Source organism: Lycorma delicatula, chromosome 5 (assembly GCF_047948215.1).
Source record: "Lycorma delicatula isolate Av1 chromosome 5, ASM4794821v1, whole genome shotgun sequence".
Taxonomy (NCBI): Eukaryota; Metazoa; Arthropoda; class Insecta; order Hemiptera; family Fulgoridae; genus Lycorma; species Lycorma delicatula.
This window is the reverse complement of record NC_134459.1, coordinates 171,616,158-171,643,064: the sequence shown is the minus strand read 5'-3', so window position 1 is coordinate 171,643,064 and position 26,907 is coordinate 171,616,158. Positions and strand designations below refer to the sequence as shown.

Sequence of the window (26,907 nt, the reverse complement as noted above, 5' to 3'; positions counted from 1 at the left end):
CTTCTGCACTGTTCAGTTTATTTTATTATTAATTTTTTCCCTGTTAGAATAAAATAAGTTATGTTAGTAAATTTTCATTCAGTACTTACTCAGACTTCGTTTTGAAATATAATTTTTTGTGATCATTTTGTTTCTGTTCTGTATATTATTTCAAAATGGAGTAATCAAATAATTTAATTGAATATTCTGCAAAGCAAAACTTAATTACATATTTCAAAGAGAAGAATATCATTCATCATATTAGAACATATCAAACTGAACATGATCACTTTGGAGATGGGTATAGCCATTGGAAAATGCAGTAAGCAACAGTACAATTACTTTAAGATAGGTATGTGTCAAAGTGTGCCATTAGAATTGTCATATTGCCATTTTATAAAATACATCTGTTGGTGTACTGTTGTTGAATTAATGTTTGTCAGCATGAATTATGAATAATTCATAATTTAATTTAATTTTAATTTAATTTAATTTTTGTAAGCATGAATTAAGAATTACTCATAACACCAACACCACCAAGTAATTATTTAATGGAAGTTACACGCTTAAACTTTTGAACAATGAAGGTAGAATTGGTGGTCCATAATAAGTCAGCTTGATGAATCAGTCTTTGTTCATTGTAAATTCGATGTGGGATGGATACCACATAAACAATGAATGCATTTTGGTGGGATTTATTGCTAGTCAAAAGAATGTTTCTTGTAGCAGGCACTAAAAGAACAACTGAAACTTTAATGTCAATAATTATTTAAAGAACTGTGATCTGGTACTAAAATTATTTCAGATAAATTACATCAGAGATGCAATATGCTCAAGAAACAGTTACCTTCATAAAATTTCTTTGATGTTACATATCGAGGCATGTAGTAATGTGTTGTGAAAAGGTATTTTTTTAGAAAATACCATTCAACTTACCCAGATATGTTAGTTAGCTACTTATGAATTATTATGGTAACAAAAACAATATACAGGCACCAATTTGTTATCTGCAATTCTAACATAGCTTTTTAGCACCACAATAATTAAAATATGTAGGACAGTTGCATAAATATTTCATAATCAAATGAAATATGTATTATTCTCACTAATGTTTCTAAATATTAAATAGTACAGTAACATTTTTAAAATAGTGGGGATATAAAAGTGGGGACTGTAACCAAATCTGTGAAACAATTTTATGAGAACTGATGCTAAAGCAAGTTTAATTTGTAAACATAGAACCATTGGTAAATTATAATTTAAATATAATACTGAAATCACCTTACCAAACAATTAGTACATTTCCTCTAACATTTATATGAAGATTTGTTCTCATGAAGATGGCTGAATAGCTGAAAATGCTATAGGAAATATACCAATTGGTAAGATGATTTCAATATTATATTTAAAGTAAGTTTGTGCTGTAATCAAACCACCCTTAGAAATTCTCATTTAACCATATACACAAAAAGGTTTAAATTTTATACAGCAATGAAAATCAGGTATACTTCTCTCTGTTCCAACAGAGAACCAAGAGAAGGATATAGTCAATATATAGTGCTCTTTTAAAAATTATACTGTTCCTACTATGTTAACAAAATTTTAAAGCACAACACCGATATAAAATGGACAGTGAATCTGACTCTTTGGTTTGTAATATTTTCAAATAGGTTAAACAACGGATTTACCCATCTATAACTTCACGTACTGTCTTGTATGCTCAACAAACAGAAAAAGGAATCCATTACAATTATCTCAGGTCAATTCCTTATTCAATTTTATGATTTCTCAGAATTACTGTATTAATTATTGATTTAAGGAAAACACCATTTTCATACCATTTTTGAGGAAAACAAAATTTATAAAAAAGATTATTTTTATATTTAACAGAAAAATTTACTGTCCTGGGGGTTCGAATCCCTGTCAGGCATGGAATTTTTCATATGCTAAATTTTCCATATCCCACGCACAACCTTCAAACTTATGTGACGATATCATCAAGCAAAAAAAGGGGAAATATTACTTCCAAAAATTCTTCTTAAATTTGCTTATAAGGTTCATTTCTTAGTGGAGTTACTTGTACTGTTGTTCATCGCATTTATCTTTAGTAAGAAAATCCTTCCTTTTTTCATCTTTTACGACTGCATAGGATCACTTTAGTCAGTCCATTATCCAAGTCTCTTCAAAGGGACTTTTCGGACATTGCACTCCTCCCAGTACTTTTTCATATGTTCTGATCACTGTGCCTTTTCTGCAGTTGAAAATATTCGTGTTCTGAGAGTTTCATCTTCATATGCTTTCTTGAAGTCTATAAATGTTACCACCATGTATGTACTTCTTTTTCTGTTGCAATCCATTATTTGCTTGAGACTCATGATCTGGTCTGGACAACTCCTCCAGGATCTGAAACCTCCCTGTCTTTCTCAAGTTGTAAACCAATCCTGGTGAGGATGATTCTTGAAAAAAAGTTGTATATTGTGTCTAGGAGTGTGATTTCCCTGTATTTTTATGTAGTGGGTGGATGACAGCTGTCATCCAGTGTTCTGGAAGTTCTTCTTTGATCCAGATGTTGACAAGCTGTTGAAGAAGAGTGATTTTAGCAGGTCTCCCTGCATGTTTCCAGATCTCTGCAAAGATCAGATTTTCTCCTGCTGCTTTTTAATCCTTCATCTTACCCAGTGCTTGCTAAACTTCTATGAGTCGATGTTTTCAAGTGGTGTTGTTATTGGGGTAGTGGTGTCCAAAGTTAGTTGTTCTGTCTGTTATTTGAAATTTAGAAGTTTGTCAAAATATTTAATTAGGATTTCCGCATTGTTTTTATTGTTATGTGCCAGATTACGATTTTCATATTTCATTAGTAGAGTTGGAAGTTTGTAGTTTCGGAGTTGTGTTTTGAAGGTTTTGTGGTAGTATCTTAATTGCATTTCATTAAATTCATCTTCTATTGATTTCAGTGTTTCTTTATGGTGTCTTTATTTTCTATAGGGTTCTGGTCAGATTTTTGAAATTCGTGTAATAAGCCGTGCTTAATGTCTGTTCTCCACTGTTTTGTCATACTCGCTGTTCTACCATTGATGCTTTTTACAGAGTTTTATTGGAGCCAATTCTTCTGCGATTTGTTTAAGATTAAACTCTTCCGAGTTTATCCATGATTGTCATTTATTCAGTTAGTTTTTGGTAATTTTTATTCTTGATTAGTTTTGGGTTAGGTCTATTTTTCTTTTAGGGGCTCGATTTTGTTGCTTCCTTTGGGGAGTGAATTTAATATTAATTCTGATTATGTAGATCTGAGCCTGTGTCTACTCCTCTGAGAACTTTCACATTGTACATCTTTTTACGGTGGTGTTTGCCCATAAAGACATGATCTGGTTGCCATTCTCCTTTAGTATAGTCAGGATGTTTCCACATTTTGAGGTTTCCTCGTGAAATATGTGGATTTGAAGATTTTGTTGTTTCTGCAGAGATCGATGAGTCTCTGTCTGATTTCATTTGTTCTCTTTTGGGCAGGCCATTTTCCGATGATATTGTGACTTTTTTTTTTCTCTGCCTGGTTGAACATTGAAGTCTCTGATTAATTGTTTAACGTGATTTCAGAGAATCCTTCAAAATAGGCAAATGTTTCAGCATTAACTTGTCACATAAATCTCTTACCAGTAAATCACTCCTTTATATTTGGAAACGGATAAGTCTGATGATTAGTGGAAAAATTTAATTTAATTCAAACAATTTCACTTTGCAATCACAGATAGTGAACTGATTTATTGTTTTGGAGAAAAAAAATCTTCTTTTTCAAGATGTGCGGTAATTTTTTCCTTATTTCTTCACTTAGATATTCCACCAAATGCATACTACCCAGTTATCAAAAAGTCAATGAATATTAAGCCATGAGGATTCCAAAAGATACTGCCCACCATCTTTCTTGCAAACTGAACAGTTTTCACCTTTGGAGCGAGTTCTTTGACTGTTCCTTGGTTTCAGTTCAGCAGTGATATATCAGCGTTTCAACTGTTATGAAATGGTACAAAAATTCCTTTTGATTACATTGAAATAGCTCCAAACACACAAATCAATCACTACAATCATCTTGAAGACATTTTTTACCTATGTAAATATTTATGTAAAATATGATCCATCCAATAATTTGAGAAGCTTACTGTCTTAGCAATCTCATGTCCTTTCAGTCTATTATCCTCCATTACCATATTATCAATATTCTTCACAGTTGCAACCTCACATCATCTGAAACATTTAGTGTTTTTTATGCTCATATGAGCACTCCAAAAATGACTAACCACTTATAAACTATTCTAATTGATGGAGCTGGCTCACTATAATATTTATCCATCTTGAGTTTTCTATGTGTTTTTCAAAGAATAATGTCTGATTATCACTCTTTTGTTTGATCGAAGTGAATTAGATGTCATAACATAAGCATGGCTGAGAAAGTAGGTTTCTAAAAATAATAAAAACACTAATCAAAATCTCAAAATTGAATCTTTGATTAAAAAAAAATTAACTAAGAGCTTGGAAATAAAAAAAGGTTAACAAAACTAAATGAATATAAAATCAGATTAAAAAATCAGACAAAGTATTTTTTATTTTGTTTTTTCATTTACTAAAAAGTATGTTTGTTTTTTTACAAAAAAAATTATTATAAAAAACATTGGTCAATATCAATAACAATTAACAACAAATTACATACTTCATTCCACCAATTACATTACAGTTAAGTAGAAACAGTTTTATTTCTTTTCTATCCTACAATACTGGCAGCTCTTTGTTGCTGAATATTGTGTGCCTTCAATAAAGTAAAGGAACTATTATTATAATTAAATTATACATAAAATATTAAATACATCAAATATATATTAATTATATTTAATATATCCTCAAACAATTACAATATTACAATTACCAAATTTGAAACAGTAATTTTATCATTTCTTTTTATATAATATAACGTGCATAATATTAAAAATATATTCTATTTTAATTTATTATTCTATAAATTAAAATATTAATTTTTTAATTAATAATAAATATTTTTATTATTACCAACTCTGTATTATTATAAACTTTTTTTTAATGAACATATAAAATTTCAGTAATGTACCACTAAACAGAATACAACATTTAAAAATGTACGTGTACATACCGTGTACACTTTATAAAGGTATGAGTACGTACCTTAATGAATGCTGCTTGCACTTACCAGTCATATAAAAAATTTCCTTTGAGCCCTATAAAAAAATTGCCCTATTGTATCATGAAGTATACTTTTAACTAATATTTACTTCCCACACGTAAATTTTATTTTTACCAGCAAACAACTAAAAATTATTATTATTGTCCATTATTATAAACATGATCGAAACGAGCATTCACAAAATCAAAATTCATAACTTTTAGATTCTAACAGGAATTTTTAGCACTAATTCACCAATGCAAAATTTAAGTAATTTCTTACATGTTTACCAGCAATATGTAATGTATTTTTTAAAACAGTAAGATCAGGCAATATTTATTAGTTTACAGAGTAAAATAAATAACCCATAAAAATCTTTAAAACATTTAAAACGCATATCAAATTAAAAGAATTAATTCCAAAGCTTACCCCAGCATATATATAAAAATAATCAAAATTAACAACATAATTTAATAATGCATTTACTTGACTGGTAAGAGTAATAGTAATTAATTTTATATAGATAACACTATATATTATTATTATTATAATACAATACAAATTGTAAAAAAAATTATACCACCAGATACAGTTCATAAAGAGTAAGGAAACTTACCTATTTTTGTCTGTAGCGCTTTCAGAACTTACAGCTCCACCAACAGACGTTTTACGAATTATATGTAATAAGAAATTAAAATATTATCACTTGTTACTTAAATATTAACATATAATTTAATAAATTTAGATTATATAATAAGTAGCAATATTATTTAAATAATATTTCATATTACATGTAATTTAAAAAAAATAAAAAGTCTGCTATGATGGCTGTAGGCTCTGAAACAGCTACAGACAAATGCATAAGTGTTCTTACTCTGTATAAACTGTATCGGTCGATATAACTTTTATAATAATTTTTATTGTAAATAATAGTTATTTTGATAGTGGTTATAATATTAAATAAATAAACAATATAATTTTTTATTTAATTTAAAAACAAACATTTATAAAGAAAACTTAAAATATGTACACAGTACTGAAATGTACAAATAAAAAAAAAAACAACACTACAACTTGACAGTTAACATGCAATAGCCAAAACATTTTTTTCAACAAGCAACTTTCAATATTTAAGTTTTAATAACAGTATAGTCTTACGAACATAATATTTGTTACATTGTTACAAATGTAACAGAAAAAACTACATAGAAACACCAATTTCATAGATATAATAACGAATAATAATAGGTAATAAATTACTACCGTACCTATATTATTTTAATTTATGCAAAAAAGAATCCCATTAAATTTTAATAAAATAACATTTAATGTATTAAAAGATAGGGCGTTATCAATTCTATACTTGTTTACAATGATTTTTAAATTAAATTTACTGAGTGAATATCATTAGCATTTTTTTTTTTTTTTTTTAATTGAATAAACTTTTTAATAGATTTTTAAATTACAATGTAAAAAGATTTGTCATTCAAATTATATTATGATTATAGCATCCAAATATAACTATATTGCCTATAAATACGGCAGATGATTAAGTACAAAATAAAAGGAATACAAAAGATCTTCTGTAGTTACAAAAGTAAATTTTTATGGCTATATTAGTCTATACTACAATCAGCATAAGAACTGAACTATATTTCAAGTTTATTTTGCCGTAAGCAAATCGGTATAGTACAATAAAGGCTGCTTCAAATGTTATATTAATTGTTTGATACTAATAAGTAATAAATAAAAAATATAACATATAATTTATGCATTATTTTAGTAAATAAGCTGCCTAAAACAGTATGTAGAACTAGCATTACATACAGATTTTAGTCGTTCTGTACCCCATAATATTTTTCATTGTATAAAAATAACGAAAAGCTATTATACTGGATGTAGTATACAACATTATAATCAAAATATTTAACTATAACACACATAATTGTAACACTGCCTCATGGTCACAAGGAACTACAAAATACAATACAATACTTAATCTCTATTGAAAATGATGATTAATTAATGTACGATTTTAAAACTACATCACACTATAAAGCAAAGACATTAATATAATAAAATAAGGAAGATGTAATAAACATATTTATAATACAAAAATTAATGATACACTTTAGCTAAAAAGTAATTTAAATGTAATTAAAAGAAGAGAGCAACATAAAAAATGTTAATAATAATTAGCTTCTTATACATAAAACCAAACAAAAATTCACTTAGCAACAGATATTTTGAAAAATACATTCAAAACCATACTTACAATGCTCTAACTGGATCATTCTCAATCCACTTGAGATAACTAATGTAACGTAAGATGGAATTTTTTAATATCGACAAATTTAAACTACACTAAACTATCAATGTTTTTTTTAAAAACACCATTAAAATCAAATCTACAATTACAACTGCATTGATTACTTTGCTTAGCTAGACCACAGGATGGAAATTTTTTAAATATTTTGATAATACAAACATTTAAATAAAGAAAATTATTTTTCTCTAATACAATTTAATATTTCATTCAAAAAATATGATAATATACTCCATTAGTTTATTTAAAAAGTATTTTTTTAAACATTGTTTGCTAAGTGATTTGACGCAGAGTATTTTTTTTTTTAAACAGAATATAAAATGTTACTTATTTAATAATTAAAGAACACTTAACAATATATTACATTATATATTTATAAGTCTGAAAACTGCTTAATACTGCAATCTTAACACTTTTAGGTCTTTGTATTCTAATTTGGCCAAAAGAGCTATTTCATTGTTATTTAATTTCATTTCATTGCACTTTGTATTAATTTATATGTTATTTTTTTAAATTTGTCAGAAGGATCCATCAAAATGATTACATCACAGTTCAAATTACAGAAAAAAATATTCAATTAATTCCAGCTTAGCACAATTATAATAAATGAGGGGATGGTAGCCATGGACAATAAAAAACTAAATAAATCCAATATGTATAATAAATTAGTTTCACCCAATTAAAAATGAAATACTATAATTTCTTAAATCAAATCCAATAATACCTCTGCACATGGTAACGGATAATTTGAGTTACTTGTGCCATGTTATGGTGCCATGGGTACAAACATTTTAACATATAAATATAAGGAGTGCTGTAGCTATTTTATCTTAGGCAGTAAACTAAGAGGGTAGAAATTCTTAATTTGCAATACAAATTTGATGTATTTTTAATTCAAAGTCAGTCTCTTTTGTGTATGAAATGTCATGAAAAGTATAAAAATTGAAAACAACCAACCCTGAATTTTGTTCAAAATCACGAGATTTTCAGATCTACAAGTGATATTTTTACTTTGTTTATCAGAGTGGCTATGTAATGAACAAGGTTAATCAAAGAAAAAGGAACTCTAAATAGTGTCTCTTGTATCTCAGTTGTTCAAGCAGACAGTCAAAAAACAAAAAGGCTACAAAGCAAAAAAATAGTGTACTCCTTTTGTTGAGAAACAATGGATTATATAAATGCCTCTGTTCAGTGACAAAAAGGAGTTATATAAGAAAATTAAATTTATGTAGAAGCATTATGAACAGTTATGAAAGCAAAAGATTAACTTTGTTATGGAAGAAGTAATTTTTTCAATTTTAATCCCACATTACAGGAAATTAACTTGTGATAAATTTAAGTTTTTTACTTAATAACAGCTTTTATTTAATTAAAATGTTTCTTTTACTTTAAGAAAATAATAATATGCAATAATAATGTATAACTGAAGTTTGGTGGTTGTAATTTCAGACCTGAAAGTGTTATTTAATACAATGCATAACATATAAGGTTATTATAATATTATTATTATTATTATTATTATTATTATTATAATTAACACAACATTATTATACAAACTATATCAGGAAACAAATGTACTTAGAATAATACAATTTTTATAAAAAAGTATTTTATAATTTACATTCATCTATACAATATTAATTCAGTTAATAAATCGTATGAATTTAATACATTTAACTACATAATGTACAAAGTTCCTATGGATAACACTCAACAAAAATAAAGATATAGTACAGATTACAGTTAGTTAACTCGATTCATTATTAATATCTTATAGTTTAAGAGATACAAAAGCGTCTTTACTAATAATGTCAACATAAAAGTCAAATGATGAATATAGGAATTTAGCATATAATTAAATTAATTAATATGCTTTGAAGTACAGTTTAGTTTTACCATTACATATAGCTTATCATAAAAGCATTATTTTTTAGTTTAATCTTTATATAAAATCTACAGAAAAAAATTTTAAGTCTGCATGAATTGTTTACTTTAATATTATCTGCTTGAATTATTGTTAATTATTCTCTTACCTACTACAATTTACAGTATATAAAAAAATATATATGTACGTATCTTCTTATATTAAAAATTCTAAAAATAATCACATTTTAAAATGTAAAATTATTTGTAGTCCTTTTCTAATTATGATTTTACAGAGTACAATTTGTAATCAGATATAATGAATGTAGAAGAACAATTTTGATACTAAATCAATATAGTATATTCTACACTACATCCCTTCCTTAGTAGTTTTATTATACTTCAAAACTTACAAGGAAATCTGAATTGAGAATTAAACACCAGAAGCAAAAGAACCATCTTTGTTTTCTTTGTATCAAAAAATGTAAACAATGTTGAAAATAAATTAATTTCATCAATACCTGAGTGGCTATTTTTGATTTTTTTTTTTTTTTTTTAATTTAATTTAACTATTTTACGGATTTAGGAATGGTTTTTTTTTTTACTTATACACCCTATGTAATGTTAACTGTTAACCAACGAGAGGATAATGAAAGTAGTAAATGAGTGATCACTCAATCATTTATTTATCATAAATAGTATAAATTAACTTTGTTGTTCGTTTAGAAAAACATCTACTAAAACAAGTTAACAACCTACGTGGTTGTTCACCTATCTACTAAAAACAGTTAACAACCGTAAAACTCTAGGGTAATTAATTTGCTATTGGCATGTTGTAAAAATAAAGGCTATTGTTGTCCATGTCGCAATAAAAATTAATTCAAAAATATATCTAATACAGGTGTCCAATTATGTTGCACCCTAAAAAATATTCCAGGTGGTTGGTTGTTGAAGAGGGGTGGAAAGCGGCTTAAGAAGTAAATAATAAGGTACTATAATAATTCAATTTGTAAATGACAATCATGCTCAAAAATGAATGTCAATTAACAAATGCTAAGCTACTTTGTTTATGCGTTCTTTTTAACCCTCTTTTATTATTATTAATAAACAATAATAATAATATTATTATATGTAACAATTATACAATTACACATATAACCATATGATAATTTAATAACATTATTCTCTTTAAATGTAAATAAAAATAATCCACATGTCATAATATATAGCTATAAAAAAAACATTCACAATTTTTTTTTATGGATGTCTGAATCAAATCTGTAAAAAAGAAATAATAAATCAAGGAAAAAATATATTAAATCATATTATAATAAGTTTAATTCTTTATTCAAAAAGTATTTATTATGTTATATAAAAGAAACCTATACAATAATAAATTATAATCGTTTTTTAATGATTTAATAATTCAATTAATGCTATATTTAGATACATATCTATTACTTTACATTCAAATCTATTAATTAAAAGAGAAAAAATCTTAAGTCTATTTTCTATAAGCAACACTTAATTATTATCCTATAGAAATAATTTTCAGTTTTTTTTAATCTTTGTAAATATTACACTAAGTCTTCCCAGAAAATATTATTTAATAGTAATAATAAATGACAGGCAAGAGGTACATATTAAATTTTAATAACAAAAACTGACAAAATACATTTAATTTACACAAATAGCATCTAAGAATAACAAAGTTTAATGTTTACCATTAAAAAGAACAAAATTTAAATATACACTGATATTTAAATATTTTAAGATAGTTATTATTAAAAAAAGCAAATTCAGTCAGTTCTTTGGTAATATGGTTTTAAAATAAAAGTTCAACTTAACACAGCTACATTTTTAACAACGCAATCCCATGATCAGTATATAATTAAAGACAATTAGTAAGGATAACAATAAAAAAAAAACTTAAGTGTTTTTGATTTAAATATTTCCTAAAATTCATTTAGTATAGAAAATACATTTTATATTATATTTATCATTAAAAAAATTCACTGGATAATTTAAAATGTTTAATATAAAAAAAAAGACAATTCCATTTATTAGCAAGGTGAAATACAAACACAGAGGAGCTGGCAAATTTTTACAAAGTTTTTTACATGTTATTTTAAATATTTATTTTATTGTAATATTAAAATTATATTATTTTATAACATAGCCTGATATTAAGAAAAAACGCTGAATTACAGGGGTAGGGAAATATTAATAATAGGCTGCTTGCTGAGTTTTCATACTTGAAATCTTTTAATCTCTTTTTCCAGATTTACTAGACTTAAGGCAGGAAATCTACAGAATGAGTGTCCTTTGCGGTGGCAGCAAATGATAAAACTTAATGGTCATATTAATTTTGGCTAATGCATAATAATATATTTAACTTTTAGGGCTCTAATGGTAACTGGTGTAATAAAAAGGATATAACTACTTTTTTTTTAAAGCTTCTATAATCTAATGTTTGTATTCTCATTTTTCTAGTGCTAGCTACAATGGAAGAATTTCAATAACTTAATAACAATGCTACATTATAGAAAACAAAAAAAAATTGAAATGGACAAAACTAATAATTTATAGACTGACTGACAATTACAAACAGTTACAATATAAAGTGTAATATGATAATAATTGGAGAATCTACAAGAAAAAATCATCACTAATTATTTAATTATGTTTAATTAAATCTAAATAGAAAATAAATACAATAATACAACTGCACGAACACAATAAATGGATATCTACTTATGCTAATCTAGTTCAAAAATTGTAAATACTATAGAGAATAGAAATACAGAAAATTACTGTTTTTTTTTTCATTACAACTATGTAACAAATCATTCATTATCTACAGTGATTATTATTTTCAGTACATTTATTATTAAAGTAAACATATTGATAAGTCAGTTTATACAGAGATGAACTTACTGAATTTTATATAAAAGATTAATCAAAACAAAAAAAAAAATCAACAAGTGATATTATGACAATAATAGATAAAAGTAGTTTGAAAAAGAAAGAAGGAAAAACACCAAAAAAAGTACAAAAATAAAACAAAATAGTAATTACTTAAAAGTAAAAAAGGCAAACATAAATAAACAAATTAATCTGGCTTATTTAATAAATAATGTTCTAAAATAAAACAAGATACTTTTAAATAACTTATTCATCAAATTGTTAAATACTACCAACTAAACCTAACATTTTACAATCTTAAATGACAATTTTAAATTTGCGAGTGTACTCCAAAATTGTTGCGAGTAAGAAAAAAAATTGTATAAATAATTAACATTTTAGTTAACAACACTGTTTTATACATAAACAATCAAACCACACTACTTTTTTTCAATTACTGAAAAAAATATTTTCCTAGTGATAAAAACAATTTAATGAATTGCATTATTTTTTGAAGATAACAAAAAGGATTCATCTGCATTCTTAAAAACTGAAATTGGCATATCATTTTTCAACTGCTCATATAATAATTACTTGTCTAAATACATTCTCATGTAACAAATTACGTTATATTATCTCTTATTTAAATATATATATATATATTTATATTTGATATATTCAACAAAAGAAAGAAAACTGTAAAAAATCTATCAATATTCAAGGAATATGTATATTCTTATCGATGAACTTCTCAGGATTACAGATATATTATAAAATTACAAAACAACAATTAATATTCAAGACGATTAAAAAACAAACAAAATAAAAATTAATATCCAAACATCTTATTTTACTAAGTCTGAAAAAACAAAATAATATGTACAGAAAAAATATGGAAATAAAAATGCAAGTAGATATTAAAATGCAAGTTTTTTCATCAATAAATATAGGGTTTGATCCACTTCAAACCCATGTAAGTTGTTAGGATCTCCTTGAAGTCTCATCAATAAACCTCCAAATGAAACATATGCCGCTCTGAAACATAAAATTAAAAATTTTATTAACTAAATATTAGTATTGACCAAACAAATATTTTACACTATTTAAGACATTTTGAAAGTAATTTACTTCTATTTTGTTAAGGAGTCTCAATACGAACCGAAATATACAATACACATTACTTTAGCCATTAGACTTATTATGCAGCAATATAAACATAATCTTCGAGGATACAAAGAATCACTGACCATACCTGCATCCTTTTATATGAATAAAGGGATAGAAATAAAGACAAACTGTTCCTTCAGATCTCAGCATCCTCAGCATGGAGAACTTAGCAGGGTCTTTTACTCAACTGTGATAAGAATTTAATTTTATCAGCTAACTTTGCACATAGGTTTTGTTTATGGCAATAATTACTATATCACTTTTTATACTAGACACCAAATCCTGTATAAATATTATAAGCGAGGCTACACCCACACTAATAAAAAAAGAAGATTTTATGTTTAACTGTAACACATAATTTTTCTGAAAAATGTGACATGTTTTATTTTTTAAATTTTATTTGCTTCAAATATTATCTTCATTCATTTATGTACTTTTATTTTTCAAAAAAAGTAAAGTGAATATTCATTTAAACTTAACCTATCTTATATAAATTAAAGTGGATCTATAAATTGAACAATCTACTTATTCTGATTTTTTTTTTGTGTAATCTAAACTAACTTGGTTTTAATTATTATAAATTAATTAAATTTGACTATAATTCAAATTATGAATAAAGTAACCCTCCCACTTACTAAAATACACAGAAAATATTGTAATTAATTCTAAATAAAGACAATATTCTTTGCAACAATTTTTAAAAACTAATAAAACTGTCTAACTTCAAAATAAAAACTGTATTAGTACAATAATACAAACTGGAGAAAAAATTGGTACATAAAAAAATATATACACACACACCAATTTATATATATTAATATAATAATTTTATATATATATATATATATATATATATATATATATACACACACACACATATACATACACACAATTTTGTAAACCATCAATTGAAATATTGCTTCACTTACTGCTTTTTCTTGTGATTTCCATTGAGAACATTTGTAAAGATTTCTCCTTCTTTAAAATGTTTTATCTTTCCAAATTAAAAAATGCATCCTGAAAAGCAGAGAACTATCTGCTGAATCATTCAATGGAATCACGACAAAATAAAAAGCAGTAAATGTAATAATTTTAAAATTATTTGAACAAAATTGTTATACTTTACTGCTACAGTGCAATTTATTAAAACATATGGTACATAAAATACTTCATTGATGTATAATATTTCTAAATATTCTTTATTTTAACAAAATAAAATAGATAATAATACAAATTATATTTTTAATAATTAAATGCATCAATATGAAAAATAAATTCTACATCTGGTATTTTTAACAGTGTAGTGAATAATACAGTACTGCATATATCATTTTGAATATTTAATTTAAGAATTAACAATTATTTTATTATTAGTTAAATAAGTAATGAAAAAGAAAAATCAGATTTGAACAAAAAAACTAGTTTATAAAATATCAATGAATTATTATGTAATATTATTATCCATGCATTCACTGAGAAAATAAAAATAATTTCACATATATTTAAATAAATACAAAATATGTTGTAGTCTCTCACTGTCTTTCTGCCACTTCCTGATTTATCAATGAGAAAATCCAGCAGTTGCACAACAAGAGCATACAGATTGTAGTCTGAAGTAAACAGCCAAATCTTAGGGGCAGTGCGGGAAGTGGCCGTGATTTAAACTACACAACCAGCTAACCACACTGCCACTACGAAGTAGCTGACAACTTGAAAACTTTTCATGTGATTTTCTATGGCTTCTGTTTTACGATTCTTCATTTTTAACTTGAAATAAATCTAAAATTAAGGAATACAATAACTGTATTAAAATCAAATTCTTATCTTATTACATAATATTAAACTCTTAATTGATAACAAAAAATATCATTTCACGATGATTGATTTTTGTGATATTCTGTCTAAGATTAAATAATGAAATGTTATTGAATAACAGCCCTTAGGCACAGTTGTGTGTTTTACTTAGTTGTTATCTTGTTAGTTACTATGTTTTAGGTTTCATAACTTACAATTGTCAAGATGTGATATTAATTAGAAGCTGATAACAGCCACAATGATAGCTGGGAGACTATCAAGGAGGCAATAATAATAAAATATAGGTGGTCTAGCTGGGCTTCGAACTGTTATCCTGTTGTACAAAAAGGCCAGCATTAATTTTCTGCACCGCCTGGGTACACATTTTATGATTCAAGAACTTCAAATTATTAAAAAAATAATAAGGAATTTCATTTAATTTACTAAAAAATGTTTAAAAAAAAATTAATTTAATCATTCAACATAAAAAAAATGTAATTTTTATAATTAAAAACCAGTTGTAGTAAAAAATTCAAAATTATGTCAACTCTATTAAAATAAAAAAACACTGAAAAGTAAGATATAGAAAGGAATTTTACAATTTTAAAATTAATGAACTGTTATGCTTAACTGAAAGAACGAATAATGGCAAAAGAGGTCTTAAATAAAATAAAATACCATTATTTAGAAAATAATAAATGTTTGTACTACTTGATTCTTCATTAATAACAATAAAAATTTACTAATAATGTAGCAATAATTATTATTAAAGACAGTTAAAAACTAAATAATAAATTGTTAGTAACAGTTTTGAATAACAATGATAATTTAAAATACTTAACATTTTACATGTTAATGATAGAAACAAATATTTCAAATAAAATTAATTTTAAATACATAGGCAAATAAAGGCAAATTAGTACAACAGAGGATTCAAAATACCCCTACTTGTTATAAAATATTCAATATTCTTACAATTTTCTCACACAAAAATGTTTTATTTTGACATCCTACAATAATTACACAGGTCAACAAAGAAAAAAAATTAATCTGGAACTGAGATAAAGTAAGTGAATCAGAATGTATTTTTTATGCTGAATCTTAAAATTAAGTCAGTTTTTCGTCATCACCATTACATTTTTAGTTATGACCCTTTAAAATTGGAGAAACTTTTTAAATAACAGAATACAAAAATAATAATAATTATTAAAATTCCTACCTTTATTTTGTAAATATTTATGTTATTGTAATTTTTTTTTCTTATTTTCTTTTGTGTTTAGTGAAGTCTTCTCTTTTTATCCAGCAGTAGTCATTCATCGTAGATTCATCTCATCTGCCTTAACACTGTTCCATACATTCCTTACATGTCTGTAATATATATTGGTGGAACCTTTCTTCTTGTTTATCACTGATGTCACCCGAGTTTAAAGGGAAAAAGTCCAAATGAGAATGTAAAAAATAAATCTTCAATGACATTCTCCAATCTAAATTTTTGTAGTTCACTAAGAGTTCATTTATAAGCCAATCATAGTTTTCAGCTTTTTTGTTTCCAAGAAAAACAGTAACGACATCTTAGAATTACTTCCACTCTGCTAGTTCTTTAGGATTCAGTTTGGTGTCAAATATATTTTCACGAATTAATTTTCTTATTTGTGGTCCTATGAATATTCCCTCTTTTAATTTGGCTCCACTTTACGAAAAAAAACCTCAGATAAACATTTAAAGCAGTCTCAATCTTTATCTAATGCTTTTAAAAAATTCCTCATCAGTCCTAGTTTTATGTGTAAGGGTGGTAAAATAATACGATCTGCTTCAAAAAGTGTAATATTGACAACAATTTCCTTTCCCCGGGTAAACTGATTTGAGTGGTGTTTATCTGTAGCCTGACTATTCCGGAAACACATTTATTTTGTAAAGCCACTCTGAAGATGTAACCAAGAGTGGCCACTCTTGGTTACATCATGGTGAGAACCAAATAAACCTAAAGTATTTCAGTAAATTTTCGTTTCGATTTCTATATACTGAAATTTTAATATCCTTGTTTAATAAATTCTATTCTTTAAGATGTGAACCTAACAGTTCTGTATGTTGTTTTGACAAAATACAAGTCACGAATTAGGTCGCTCAGTTCTGCTTGTATGATAAGGTGAGGTTCAGTATTTGATTCTTCTGGAATGTAATTAATATCTACTGAAGTTGAGGATTCATTAGTGTTGAGCCTACTAGGGAATCAGAAAATTTTTTTCAAGAAGTTGGAGCAATCAGAATCAGTAAATCAATACCATGAAGTACAGGTCTCATAGCTAAATGAACTTTTGAGTATGTGATAGTACTTTCACTGTATGAATTGCAGCCGGTAACATTTGTTATGCAAAGATAACAGTCATTATAATGGTTAGTAGGCTCCTGCCAAATCGTAGGTATGCCAAAAGGCAAATGCTCTTTTTTACCTTATGCTTTTTTACCTTAATGCTTTTTTTTACCAGGTTAGTTTAATGTAGTGCTTGATGCATGCTACATGTGGAGCCCACAATTTATCTTGGGTTCCAAAGGAACAGTCAGAAAATGTTCATAAGCAGTTTTCAGCAGATTAAAAACTGGCTTTTGTTGATTTTTTTGTGGTGAATTCCACACAAATGTAACAAGAAAGATTTGCAGAATTTTTACAAGCCGGATTTTTATTCATTGTAAAATTCAAAATGTTTTTAATGAATGAAAGTAAACTGAAATATAGCAAAGTTACTGTGAAATAATTAACTTAAATAATTAAGTTTTAATTTATAAATAATTACTTATAATACTTCATAAAATTGTTTCACCATGGAGTGCAATGAAACACACACACCTTAACAAATCTTGATGTTCAATAAAATAATACCAAAAATTGTTCACCTATGAAACAGTTTTTATGACAAAACCACTACACAACTAAAGAACACAGCAAGTCGTACCAAGAGCCGAACTCAAACTGAATATTAAATTGCTCATTACTTGACTCACTGACATGTCTATAAAATGTCTGGCTTGACATGATATAACATCATCTGACTGTATCAAATCTACATTTGATACAAAATAAATTAGATGTGATAAGCAAACATACAGACGTATAACATATTTGTATGGTTTGTTCCATGAATGATGGAACAAATAGATTTAAGGGGTTGTAACTTAAGAACATTACGTGATGGGTTGTTTCAGAATACATACTCATATTCAGCATATAAAATAGTACATAAAACACCTAATCCCTTTTCAGTTCCAAATTTTATGTTGACCAGTGAGTGTTATTTGATACCAGATCAAAGCTAAAAGTTCAGAACTTTCCAAAGAAAACGTGGATGTATGAGGTTCATTGAAAGTAGTACAAAAGAACAGAAAATTTTTAAACAGTTCAATATTATTCATTATATATATATATTTATTTATTTTTATTTTATTAGATCAACCAAAGTACAGAATAAAGTAGGATGATTTACCTTATTCCACCACATATATGCAGGAGCACTTTCATGATTTACTCGCATCATCAGCTGCATTATATATTAATCTCAAATTACATTACAAACTTCATAAAACATAACATAACATGCATTTATTTATTTTTTTTTTAATTTTACATTTTTTTCAGTTAAATTAAAAATAAAAAAAATTTTAAAATATGAAAAATTAATTAAAATTAACATTAAAAATTAAATTAAAAATCAAATAAAACTAATTTTAAGTTGATAGTAAAGTAAGTTCAATTAAATGGACAACATGCATAATTACTTTACTTACAATTACACTGATTAACGTAATTTTTGTTTCATAATATGCAGTACATGATTTTAATCTATCTTTTGATGCTGAAAACGAATATGAACTCAAAATCGTTCTACCCACCACTTTTGAAAAATTTGAAGATTTTTATTAAAGGATTTTTTTCATATATCAACGTATAGTTAGCATTTTAAGCTCCTACATTGTATTTTGTTAGCTCATGTTTTATTGTTTAACTTTTAACATAATTTGTAGGCTATAAATAAACAATACTAAACAAAGAATTAAACCATATCATAGTCACATATTATGACATCATATCTAATACTGAAGAGTGAGCCTTCATGGACAAGATTAATCATGTCTGTGCAGGTCAAAACATGTAGCTGAAAAGACAGCTGTTTTGTTTGTATTAAGCACTGGATTTAGGATTAAATTAATTTTGTTCAGTCTTATTCCTGTCTTAAATTTGTTAACAGTGCATTGTCATAATGCCTTGAAATTGTGTAAATGATGTGGATGCCTTTTGTTATATATGTGGTGAGTTTGCCATAAAATAAAATACAAAAAAACATTATACCTTTAATTAAAAAAGCATATCATTTGTACTTTCAATGTAAAATTAGTGATCAGGATAAAATGTGGGCTCCTTACCATATAGTATGCGCTAATTGTTCTGCATATTTAAGAGGATGGTTGAAAGGTACACGGAAGGCTTTGCCATTTGGTGTACCTATGATTTGGCGTGAACCAAAGGATAATGGTAACCGAATGTTACTTTTGTTTAACAAGTGTGCCTGGAATTTCTAAAAACTGTAAACATACTGTAAAATATCCGTCATTGCAATTTGCAAGCCTGTGCCTCACAGTGAAATTATTTCACTTCCTGAGCCACATGTGAATGTATGTTTCGAAAGCAGCAATGAAGAATCAGACAGTAGTGAATAAGACAACAATGATACTGATTTATCTTCCGATAAGCCACATCTTATATAACAAGGTGAATTAAATGACTCGGTTAGTGATTTAAATTTATCAGAAAATCAAGCTGAACTGTTAGGTTAAAGGCTGTAAGGTTGGAATTTACTTAAAAAAAAATATAAAATTTTGGGCTTTCAAAGCCAACAAAAAGAACTTTCTCAGTACTTTATTGATCAAACTAATTTGGTTTGCACAAATATTGGTGAGCTTATGTTGCACTTAGGACAAGTTTATAAACCTGAGGACTGGCGCCTTTTCATAGATTCATCTAAGTACAGTTTAAAAGTGGTTCTACTACACAACAGTAAAAAATATCCTTCGATATCAATTGCTTATGGTATTAATTTGAAAGAGACATACAATGTGATGAAAGATGTTCTTGATCAAATAAATTATAAAGAATATTGCAGGAATGTATGTAGTGATTTGAAAGTTATAGCTATTTTGTTTGGCAAGCAGTTAGGCTATACTAAGTATATGTGTTTTTTTTTTGCAAATGGGACAGCCAAACTACAGATAAACATTATGTTACCAAAGAGTGGAAGAAATGAGACAACTTAACTCCAAATGGGAAAAATATTATTCATGAGCCCTTAGTAACCCAAAAATATTTTTACCCCCTCTCCATTACAAGCTAGGACTAATGAAAAATGTTGTAAAAGCAATGAAAAAGGATAGTCCTGGATTTTTGTACATAAGGCAGAAATTTCCGAATGTAAGTGAAGGAAAAATTTGTTGATCCACAAATAAGAGAGTTGATTACAGTAAACAATGTAGAAAGTGCAGCTTGCAAAAATTTTCTCAACAAACAAAAATTTGACAATTACCAGATATTGTTAAGCAACTTCTTACTTCATACAGAGCTATGGGATGTAATATGTCTTTGAAAATACATTTCCTCCACTCACATCTGAATTTTTTTCCTGGACAATCTCAGAGACGTAAGTGACAAACACGGTGAATGTTTCCACCAAGACATTTTAGTGATGGAAAGCCGCTATAAAGGAAAATGGAATATTAACACGCAGCTGATTTACTGTTGGACATTAATTCGGAATGTGCCTGTTTTATAAAAGAAAAGCATCAGTGAAATCATTCTAACACAGCTATGGCCATTCAAAATCATAAATTTTACAGATTTTAACTATATTTTCCCTTAACTTTTTTAAGCATAATTTATTTAAAACTAAGGATGATAGAAAAATTGTATTTACAGATCTATAATGTACACAAAAAAGCAATTCAAGAAATGATATTACACTTAGAGAATCATTACAAAGTTTTTTTGTCTATCAGTGTTATTTTAATATTTTTAATTTTTTATTTTTAATTTCAATTTGATTTTATGCCTTGACATAGTTTTACATATTTAAAAATTTTTCAATTTAATTTTTAATGTTAATTTTAATTAATTTTTCATATTTTTAAATTTTGTTTTAATTTTTAATTTAATTAAAAAAAGGTTAAAATAAGTAAATAAATGAAAAGATTAAAGGTTTTAAATTTTAAATAAAATATATAAATGCATGTTATGTTATTATATTTTACGATATTTGTAATGTAATTTGAGATGAATATATAATGTAGCTGATGATGCTAGTAAATCGCAAAAGCACTCCTGCATATATGTAGTGGAATAAGGAAGTCATCCTACTTTATTCTGGTTGATCTAATAAAATAAATATAAATATATTTGTATATAGTACAAAGGAGTATGATTCTTAAAAGAATTGATTTTAAATGAATATATATATAGTAAGTTTGCTCATCTACAACTGGATATCATATTGGAAATATTAAGACATATTTAAAAATATTTTTGTGCTTATCACAATTCACTGCAAAAAAATAATATCTAATATACAATAACAATAGATCTGCATACGACAAATTGCCAACATGTACTTATTAACTACCAGGTCATTGTTCAATGACAACATTTTTTGGAAGACTTATTTCCAAGGATATCTAATGAACAATACAGTGAAAAGAAGTTAAAATTATTTTTGTTATAACTTAATTCTGCTGTTTTGAATAACTTATTTTTGAACTATAACCAAAACTGCAGTAAAATACATTTCAAATTAATTTGATGTACCGATTTCATGATTTTCTGAATACAGAAATACCAGTTAGTCGTGCTAAATGTGTGATATAAGAGATGTTTCAATACAAATGGCATCCGGCAAATAGAAACCAGTGTTTGTTATACAGACAGATTAACTGATAGTAGATAAGGGTCACATCAACATTTTGTCTGTATTCAATGAACATATAATTTACAAAATATTAGATTTTGGAACTGATGATTCATATCTAACTGCAACAAAATTTAGCTAAAATGTACTGAGTAAAATATTTTAAATAAATAATCAAGATAAATGGATTATAGCAAAATTACTTAATCAGCATTATGAAGAAATCAATTCAAGTTCCAACAATGTTTCAGGTCTTTTCAATATATCTTTTCTTGAGAAAGATGCTATAGTAACTCAAAATGCCACCTTTAGTGGTGTACTCTCTGTCATTCTGAAATAATTTTACCTATCACCTCTGACAGGCACATCTTCATGGTTTAAATAAGTTTGGTTCAGGAGACAAAATGCAAGTAAATATAAAGTAGTTCACAGTTAAAAATTTTAACATCGGTGCCAATTTTTTTAATTTTTAAAGAATCTCTTTCATTTAATGCAAAGACATCAACAAATAATATTTTCATAGACGCCAGTATTAGCCTACACCAATCTAGGTATTTGATTGAATATTACAAAAAAGTGTAACTGTAAAGATAATTAGTTGTATTCACTACAGCTGTTAGCTATTTTTGAAATCATATTTGGTTTATACTGTAAAATATTTGAAATGATAGTAATTTTTTGTAACTAATACAAATACAACTACTTTTTTATGAGACAATTAAGTGCAGATGTACTACATGTGTACTTCATTGAAACATTATAAAAAATATAAAAAGCCAAACTATTTGACATAACTACATGTAGCAAGTACGGTGAGTTTGCACGATTAATTACTGCCAATAAATCGAGCTGCTATTTTTGTTCATGTAATCTAAAGCTAAGTCAGGCTGAAGCTTAACAGCTGACTAATCAAAAATATATACATAAGTAAATACAGTTATAAAAAGAAAATAATCCTTGATGTGATTTTTTATTGTAAGATATACTGTAAAAGTCTCTAAATATCTTATGCAGCTTTGTTGATTAATATGTTCAGCAGCTGATCCCTTGTAAATATACCAAGCTTATTGCTTATTGCATTCTTGTATGTAGCATTGCTGGTCTAAGAGTTTATAAATGAGGTTTCTACTATTAAATTTGTTTCATAATTGACTATTTCAAAATAGATTTTATTCAATGATTGATACAAACTTTTTAAAGAAAGTATTCACTCAAATTTCTATTATAACATGCTGCATTGTTGTTAAAGTCACCATTTTACTAATGCTTCATAATTAATGTATTACTAAAAAATATTCTCATAAAAAATGCATAACTGTAGATCTGCATTATGGCATCATAAGAACTGCCTCCCAAAACATTTATTAACAACCTTGCAACTCAAAACACTATCATCAAAAGATAATTTTACTTTATTGTGAATCTCTCTATTCTATTAAATCAATAATTTGCAAAAACTGGCATTCACAATTAAGTTCTAACATTAGTATCAAACACAATAATGTTACTTTAAATACGTAATAAAAATTTACTATTGGTTATAAACATAGGTTTGTTTAGGACATAAATCACAGTAATATATCCAACTAGCAATAAAATATTTTGTATCATGTACAAAGATATTCCAAAATAGATATTTATTGTAATTTACTACAAAGAACAGTATCTCTTTTAGTGACAAAATTTACTGTAACATCTATCTGATCCATCAAGTTTCATCCAGTTTTCTTTCCTACTGTTTTTGCTTTCATAGGAAAAAAGTACTTAATGTATTTCAAATGGCACTAAAACTATGTGCACACAAGCAAACACAAAATAAACATATATAAATTCTCTGTTAAAAAGGTAAATTTATTTAGAAAAATGTACAGATGTAGGGGAAAAAAATCATTGAGATCCAGAAAAATTAAAAGCTTAAGAAAAATGTTTAGTTTAGTTTATTATGCATTGTATATAATATCTACTTACACAAAGTTAAGATTGATAGTTGGATACTTCAATACTTCAATGTATGACATACATACATAAAAAACTGGGGTGATACCTAATTAGATAGTTTAATTTTTTTATATCATAAGCATTGATGTCGTATTGTCTGACAGGTGCATCAACATATTTATAATATCAATATTCTAAAATCATTGTAAAAGTTATGAAAACTTTTTTTCTAAAAAGCGTTACTTTTTAGAAAGGAAGTAAATTTCAATGATGAAAGTTACATCAAAACTGGCAACACTACCACAATAATTACATCATTATGTCAAGGAAAACATATAACATATACAGTTTTTAAAACAATGTATTCATCTTGTTATTAACTCAAGAAATAAATGGTTGCTAGTCAAAACATGACAGACAGGTACAAACTTTTAGATTACGTTTTTATTTCTAATACAGCAATTAACCTATTATTAAGTAATTCATACATATGATTAGAAATTCATACAAGTATCATCATGTAATACTTATGATGAGTGGACAGTACTATATTACTTAGTCTTTGACAAGGATCAGTGATGCTTAGGCACTGTGTGGCAGTTAAAGGCAATATTGGGAAAACAGAATTAGGAATGTTAAAACCAAATATATTGACTGCTTATGTAGACATTTTACAATTTATTGAAGAGATCATTATGAATATAGCAGAATATAGATTACCTAATTTAACTCTTGAGTTGGATTTGGATAACATCAATAACAAGATAAAAAGGAAACAAAGAAAAAAATCACATCAATAATTTTATTTTTTAATATTTGTAATAAAATTTAAGTTTTTAAAAAAAAAATATTACTAAATTCATCAAATTACATCAAGCATAATTTCCAAAAATCATATCTTATTTATAATATGACCACCACTTCTAATATGAGAAATTTTCACCAATTGAATCTGATACATCATAAATATACAGTTTGTATATGCATTTTTAAAAATGACAAAAATTATTAACTTATAAATTTATTAGTATAACAGGGTTCCCCCAAAATTTTGAAAGTGATTTTCTTTGACTTTCATAGACTATTTTCAGAATTTTCCCTGACTAAAATAACCATGATGATACACTTGAGTCTAACAATATTTTTCCAAATAATGTTCAAAATAGCTCTGAATCATTTATTTAAAAAAAAAAACATGTACAATGATAATCCCATGGAACATAGCGAGTTTCTGAAATAAATGATTCATATTACAATTATTCAACTTGAAAATTTAATAACTGTTGATATTTTCCAGTATCATCAATACAAAAGTTAATCTCAATGAAATATGAAAATACAGGTGTCCCATTTGAAATGCCCTATTTTTATTTAACTGTATCTCCTAAAATATTACATATATCAACATGAAACAAAAATTAAATTAAAACCTATCCTTATCAAGTTTTATCAAAAAACACATTGCATCATATCACTTCCATATGTGTCCCACCAGTAACAAAAATACCCTTGCCATGTTCATTGAAGCATTTCTGGTCTGATAGTGGAAATGGAATTCCAAACACTCTCATGCAACTCCTGGATGTTTGCTACTTTTGTCGTATACAACCCACGTTTGACATAACCCCAGAAGAAGAAGAAATCCAGTGGGGTTATGTCTGGTAATCTGAATGACTAAGGGATTGAACACCTCTTCCAACCAACCCACCTTGATAAGACAGGCTTTAATTTAATTTCTGTTTTATGTCAATATGTGTAATATTTTGGAAGATATAGTTAATAAAATAAGGTATTTCAAATGGAACACCTGCATATTTCACAGTAGAAGTATTTTAATCTTACTCACAGAAAAATTGGAGATGGAGAATAAACGAGTATTAAAATTTTTTTTAGTAATAATGTTTTTAAATGCTTGTGTTTACTCAATTCAATAGGTGTTCAAAAGTGACACAACCTTATGGAAGAACATTTCCTTCTTTTGTTGCAGGTTTAATAGAGGAAAAATGGGTTGCATAATGCAGCAGAGAATATTCATTGTCTCCCAATAAATTAGATGTGTCAGTTACGCCCAGACTCAGAATGCCTTCACAGAAAAGTATGGTGTGGATGCACGTAACAAGTTCTCCATCAAGCGGTTGTACGACAAGTTCCAAAAGACAGGGAATGTGACAGATGCAGCCAAAAGTGGGATATTAAAAGTGCCAACACCAGAAAAATTTAATAATGTGAGAGCTGCACATTCTGTTAGTTCCAAGAAGTCTGTGCAATGCGTATATAGCCAGTCTTGTTTTCTCCATTGGTAATACCCACACAGCATCGCCCAAGTGTTTAAGGATGTATACATACAGAATTCATGTTTTTCACAAGTCACCTGCAGACACTGGAAAACATGTAGCTTTCTGTCAGAGGTTCGTGTCATCTGTAACACCAGATGGAAAAGAACTATACGATTGGTTTCAGTATGATGAGGCATGGTTCCACCTTGATGGATGAATCCACAGAATTCACACATTTGGTAAATGGAAAATTCTCAGCTGCACGAGTCTCCTCTGCACGGACAAAAAGAATGAGATTGGTGTGCAATTTCACATAGGCAAATCTTCATGACATTCTTTCATGGCTCAGAGTGAACAGTGAGCTCTATATACAGATGGTGCAACAATTTGTAGACACGAGGTCTGTTCAAAAAATACGTAGACTGTTCCAGTCAAATCCCCCTGGCGTCACCATGTTCGTACAGATCAGCTGATTACAACGCAGTTTTTTGATTGCAAATATCATTACTGGTTGCTTAGCTACGCTGTTGTTTG

The 26,907-nt window shown here is 26.8% G+C and overlaps 1 protein-coding gene across 4 annotated transcripts in view; it reads right to left on the bottom strand.

The window, feature by feature from the left end:
* Positions 1-4,545: 4,545 nt before the first annotated feature.
* Polr2H (DNA-directed RNA polymerases I, II, and III subunit Rpb8) overlaps positions 4,546-26,907 on the bottom strand; it is a 657,278-nt gene continuing 634,916 nt past the window's right edge. For all 4 annotated transcript variants that reach the window (XM_075367532.1, XM_075367531.1, XM_075367534.1 and 1 more), the window contains one exon: positions 4,546-13,292. In XM_075367532.1, the coding sequence (XP_075223647.1) occupies positions 13,175-13,292 (118 nt within the window). In that variant the 3' untranslated portion in view covers positions 4,546-13,174. The remainder of the gene's footprint in view (positions 13,293-26,907) is intronic.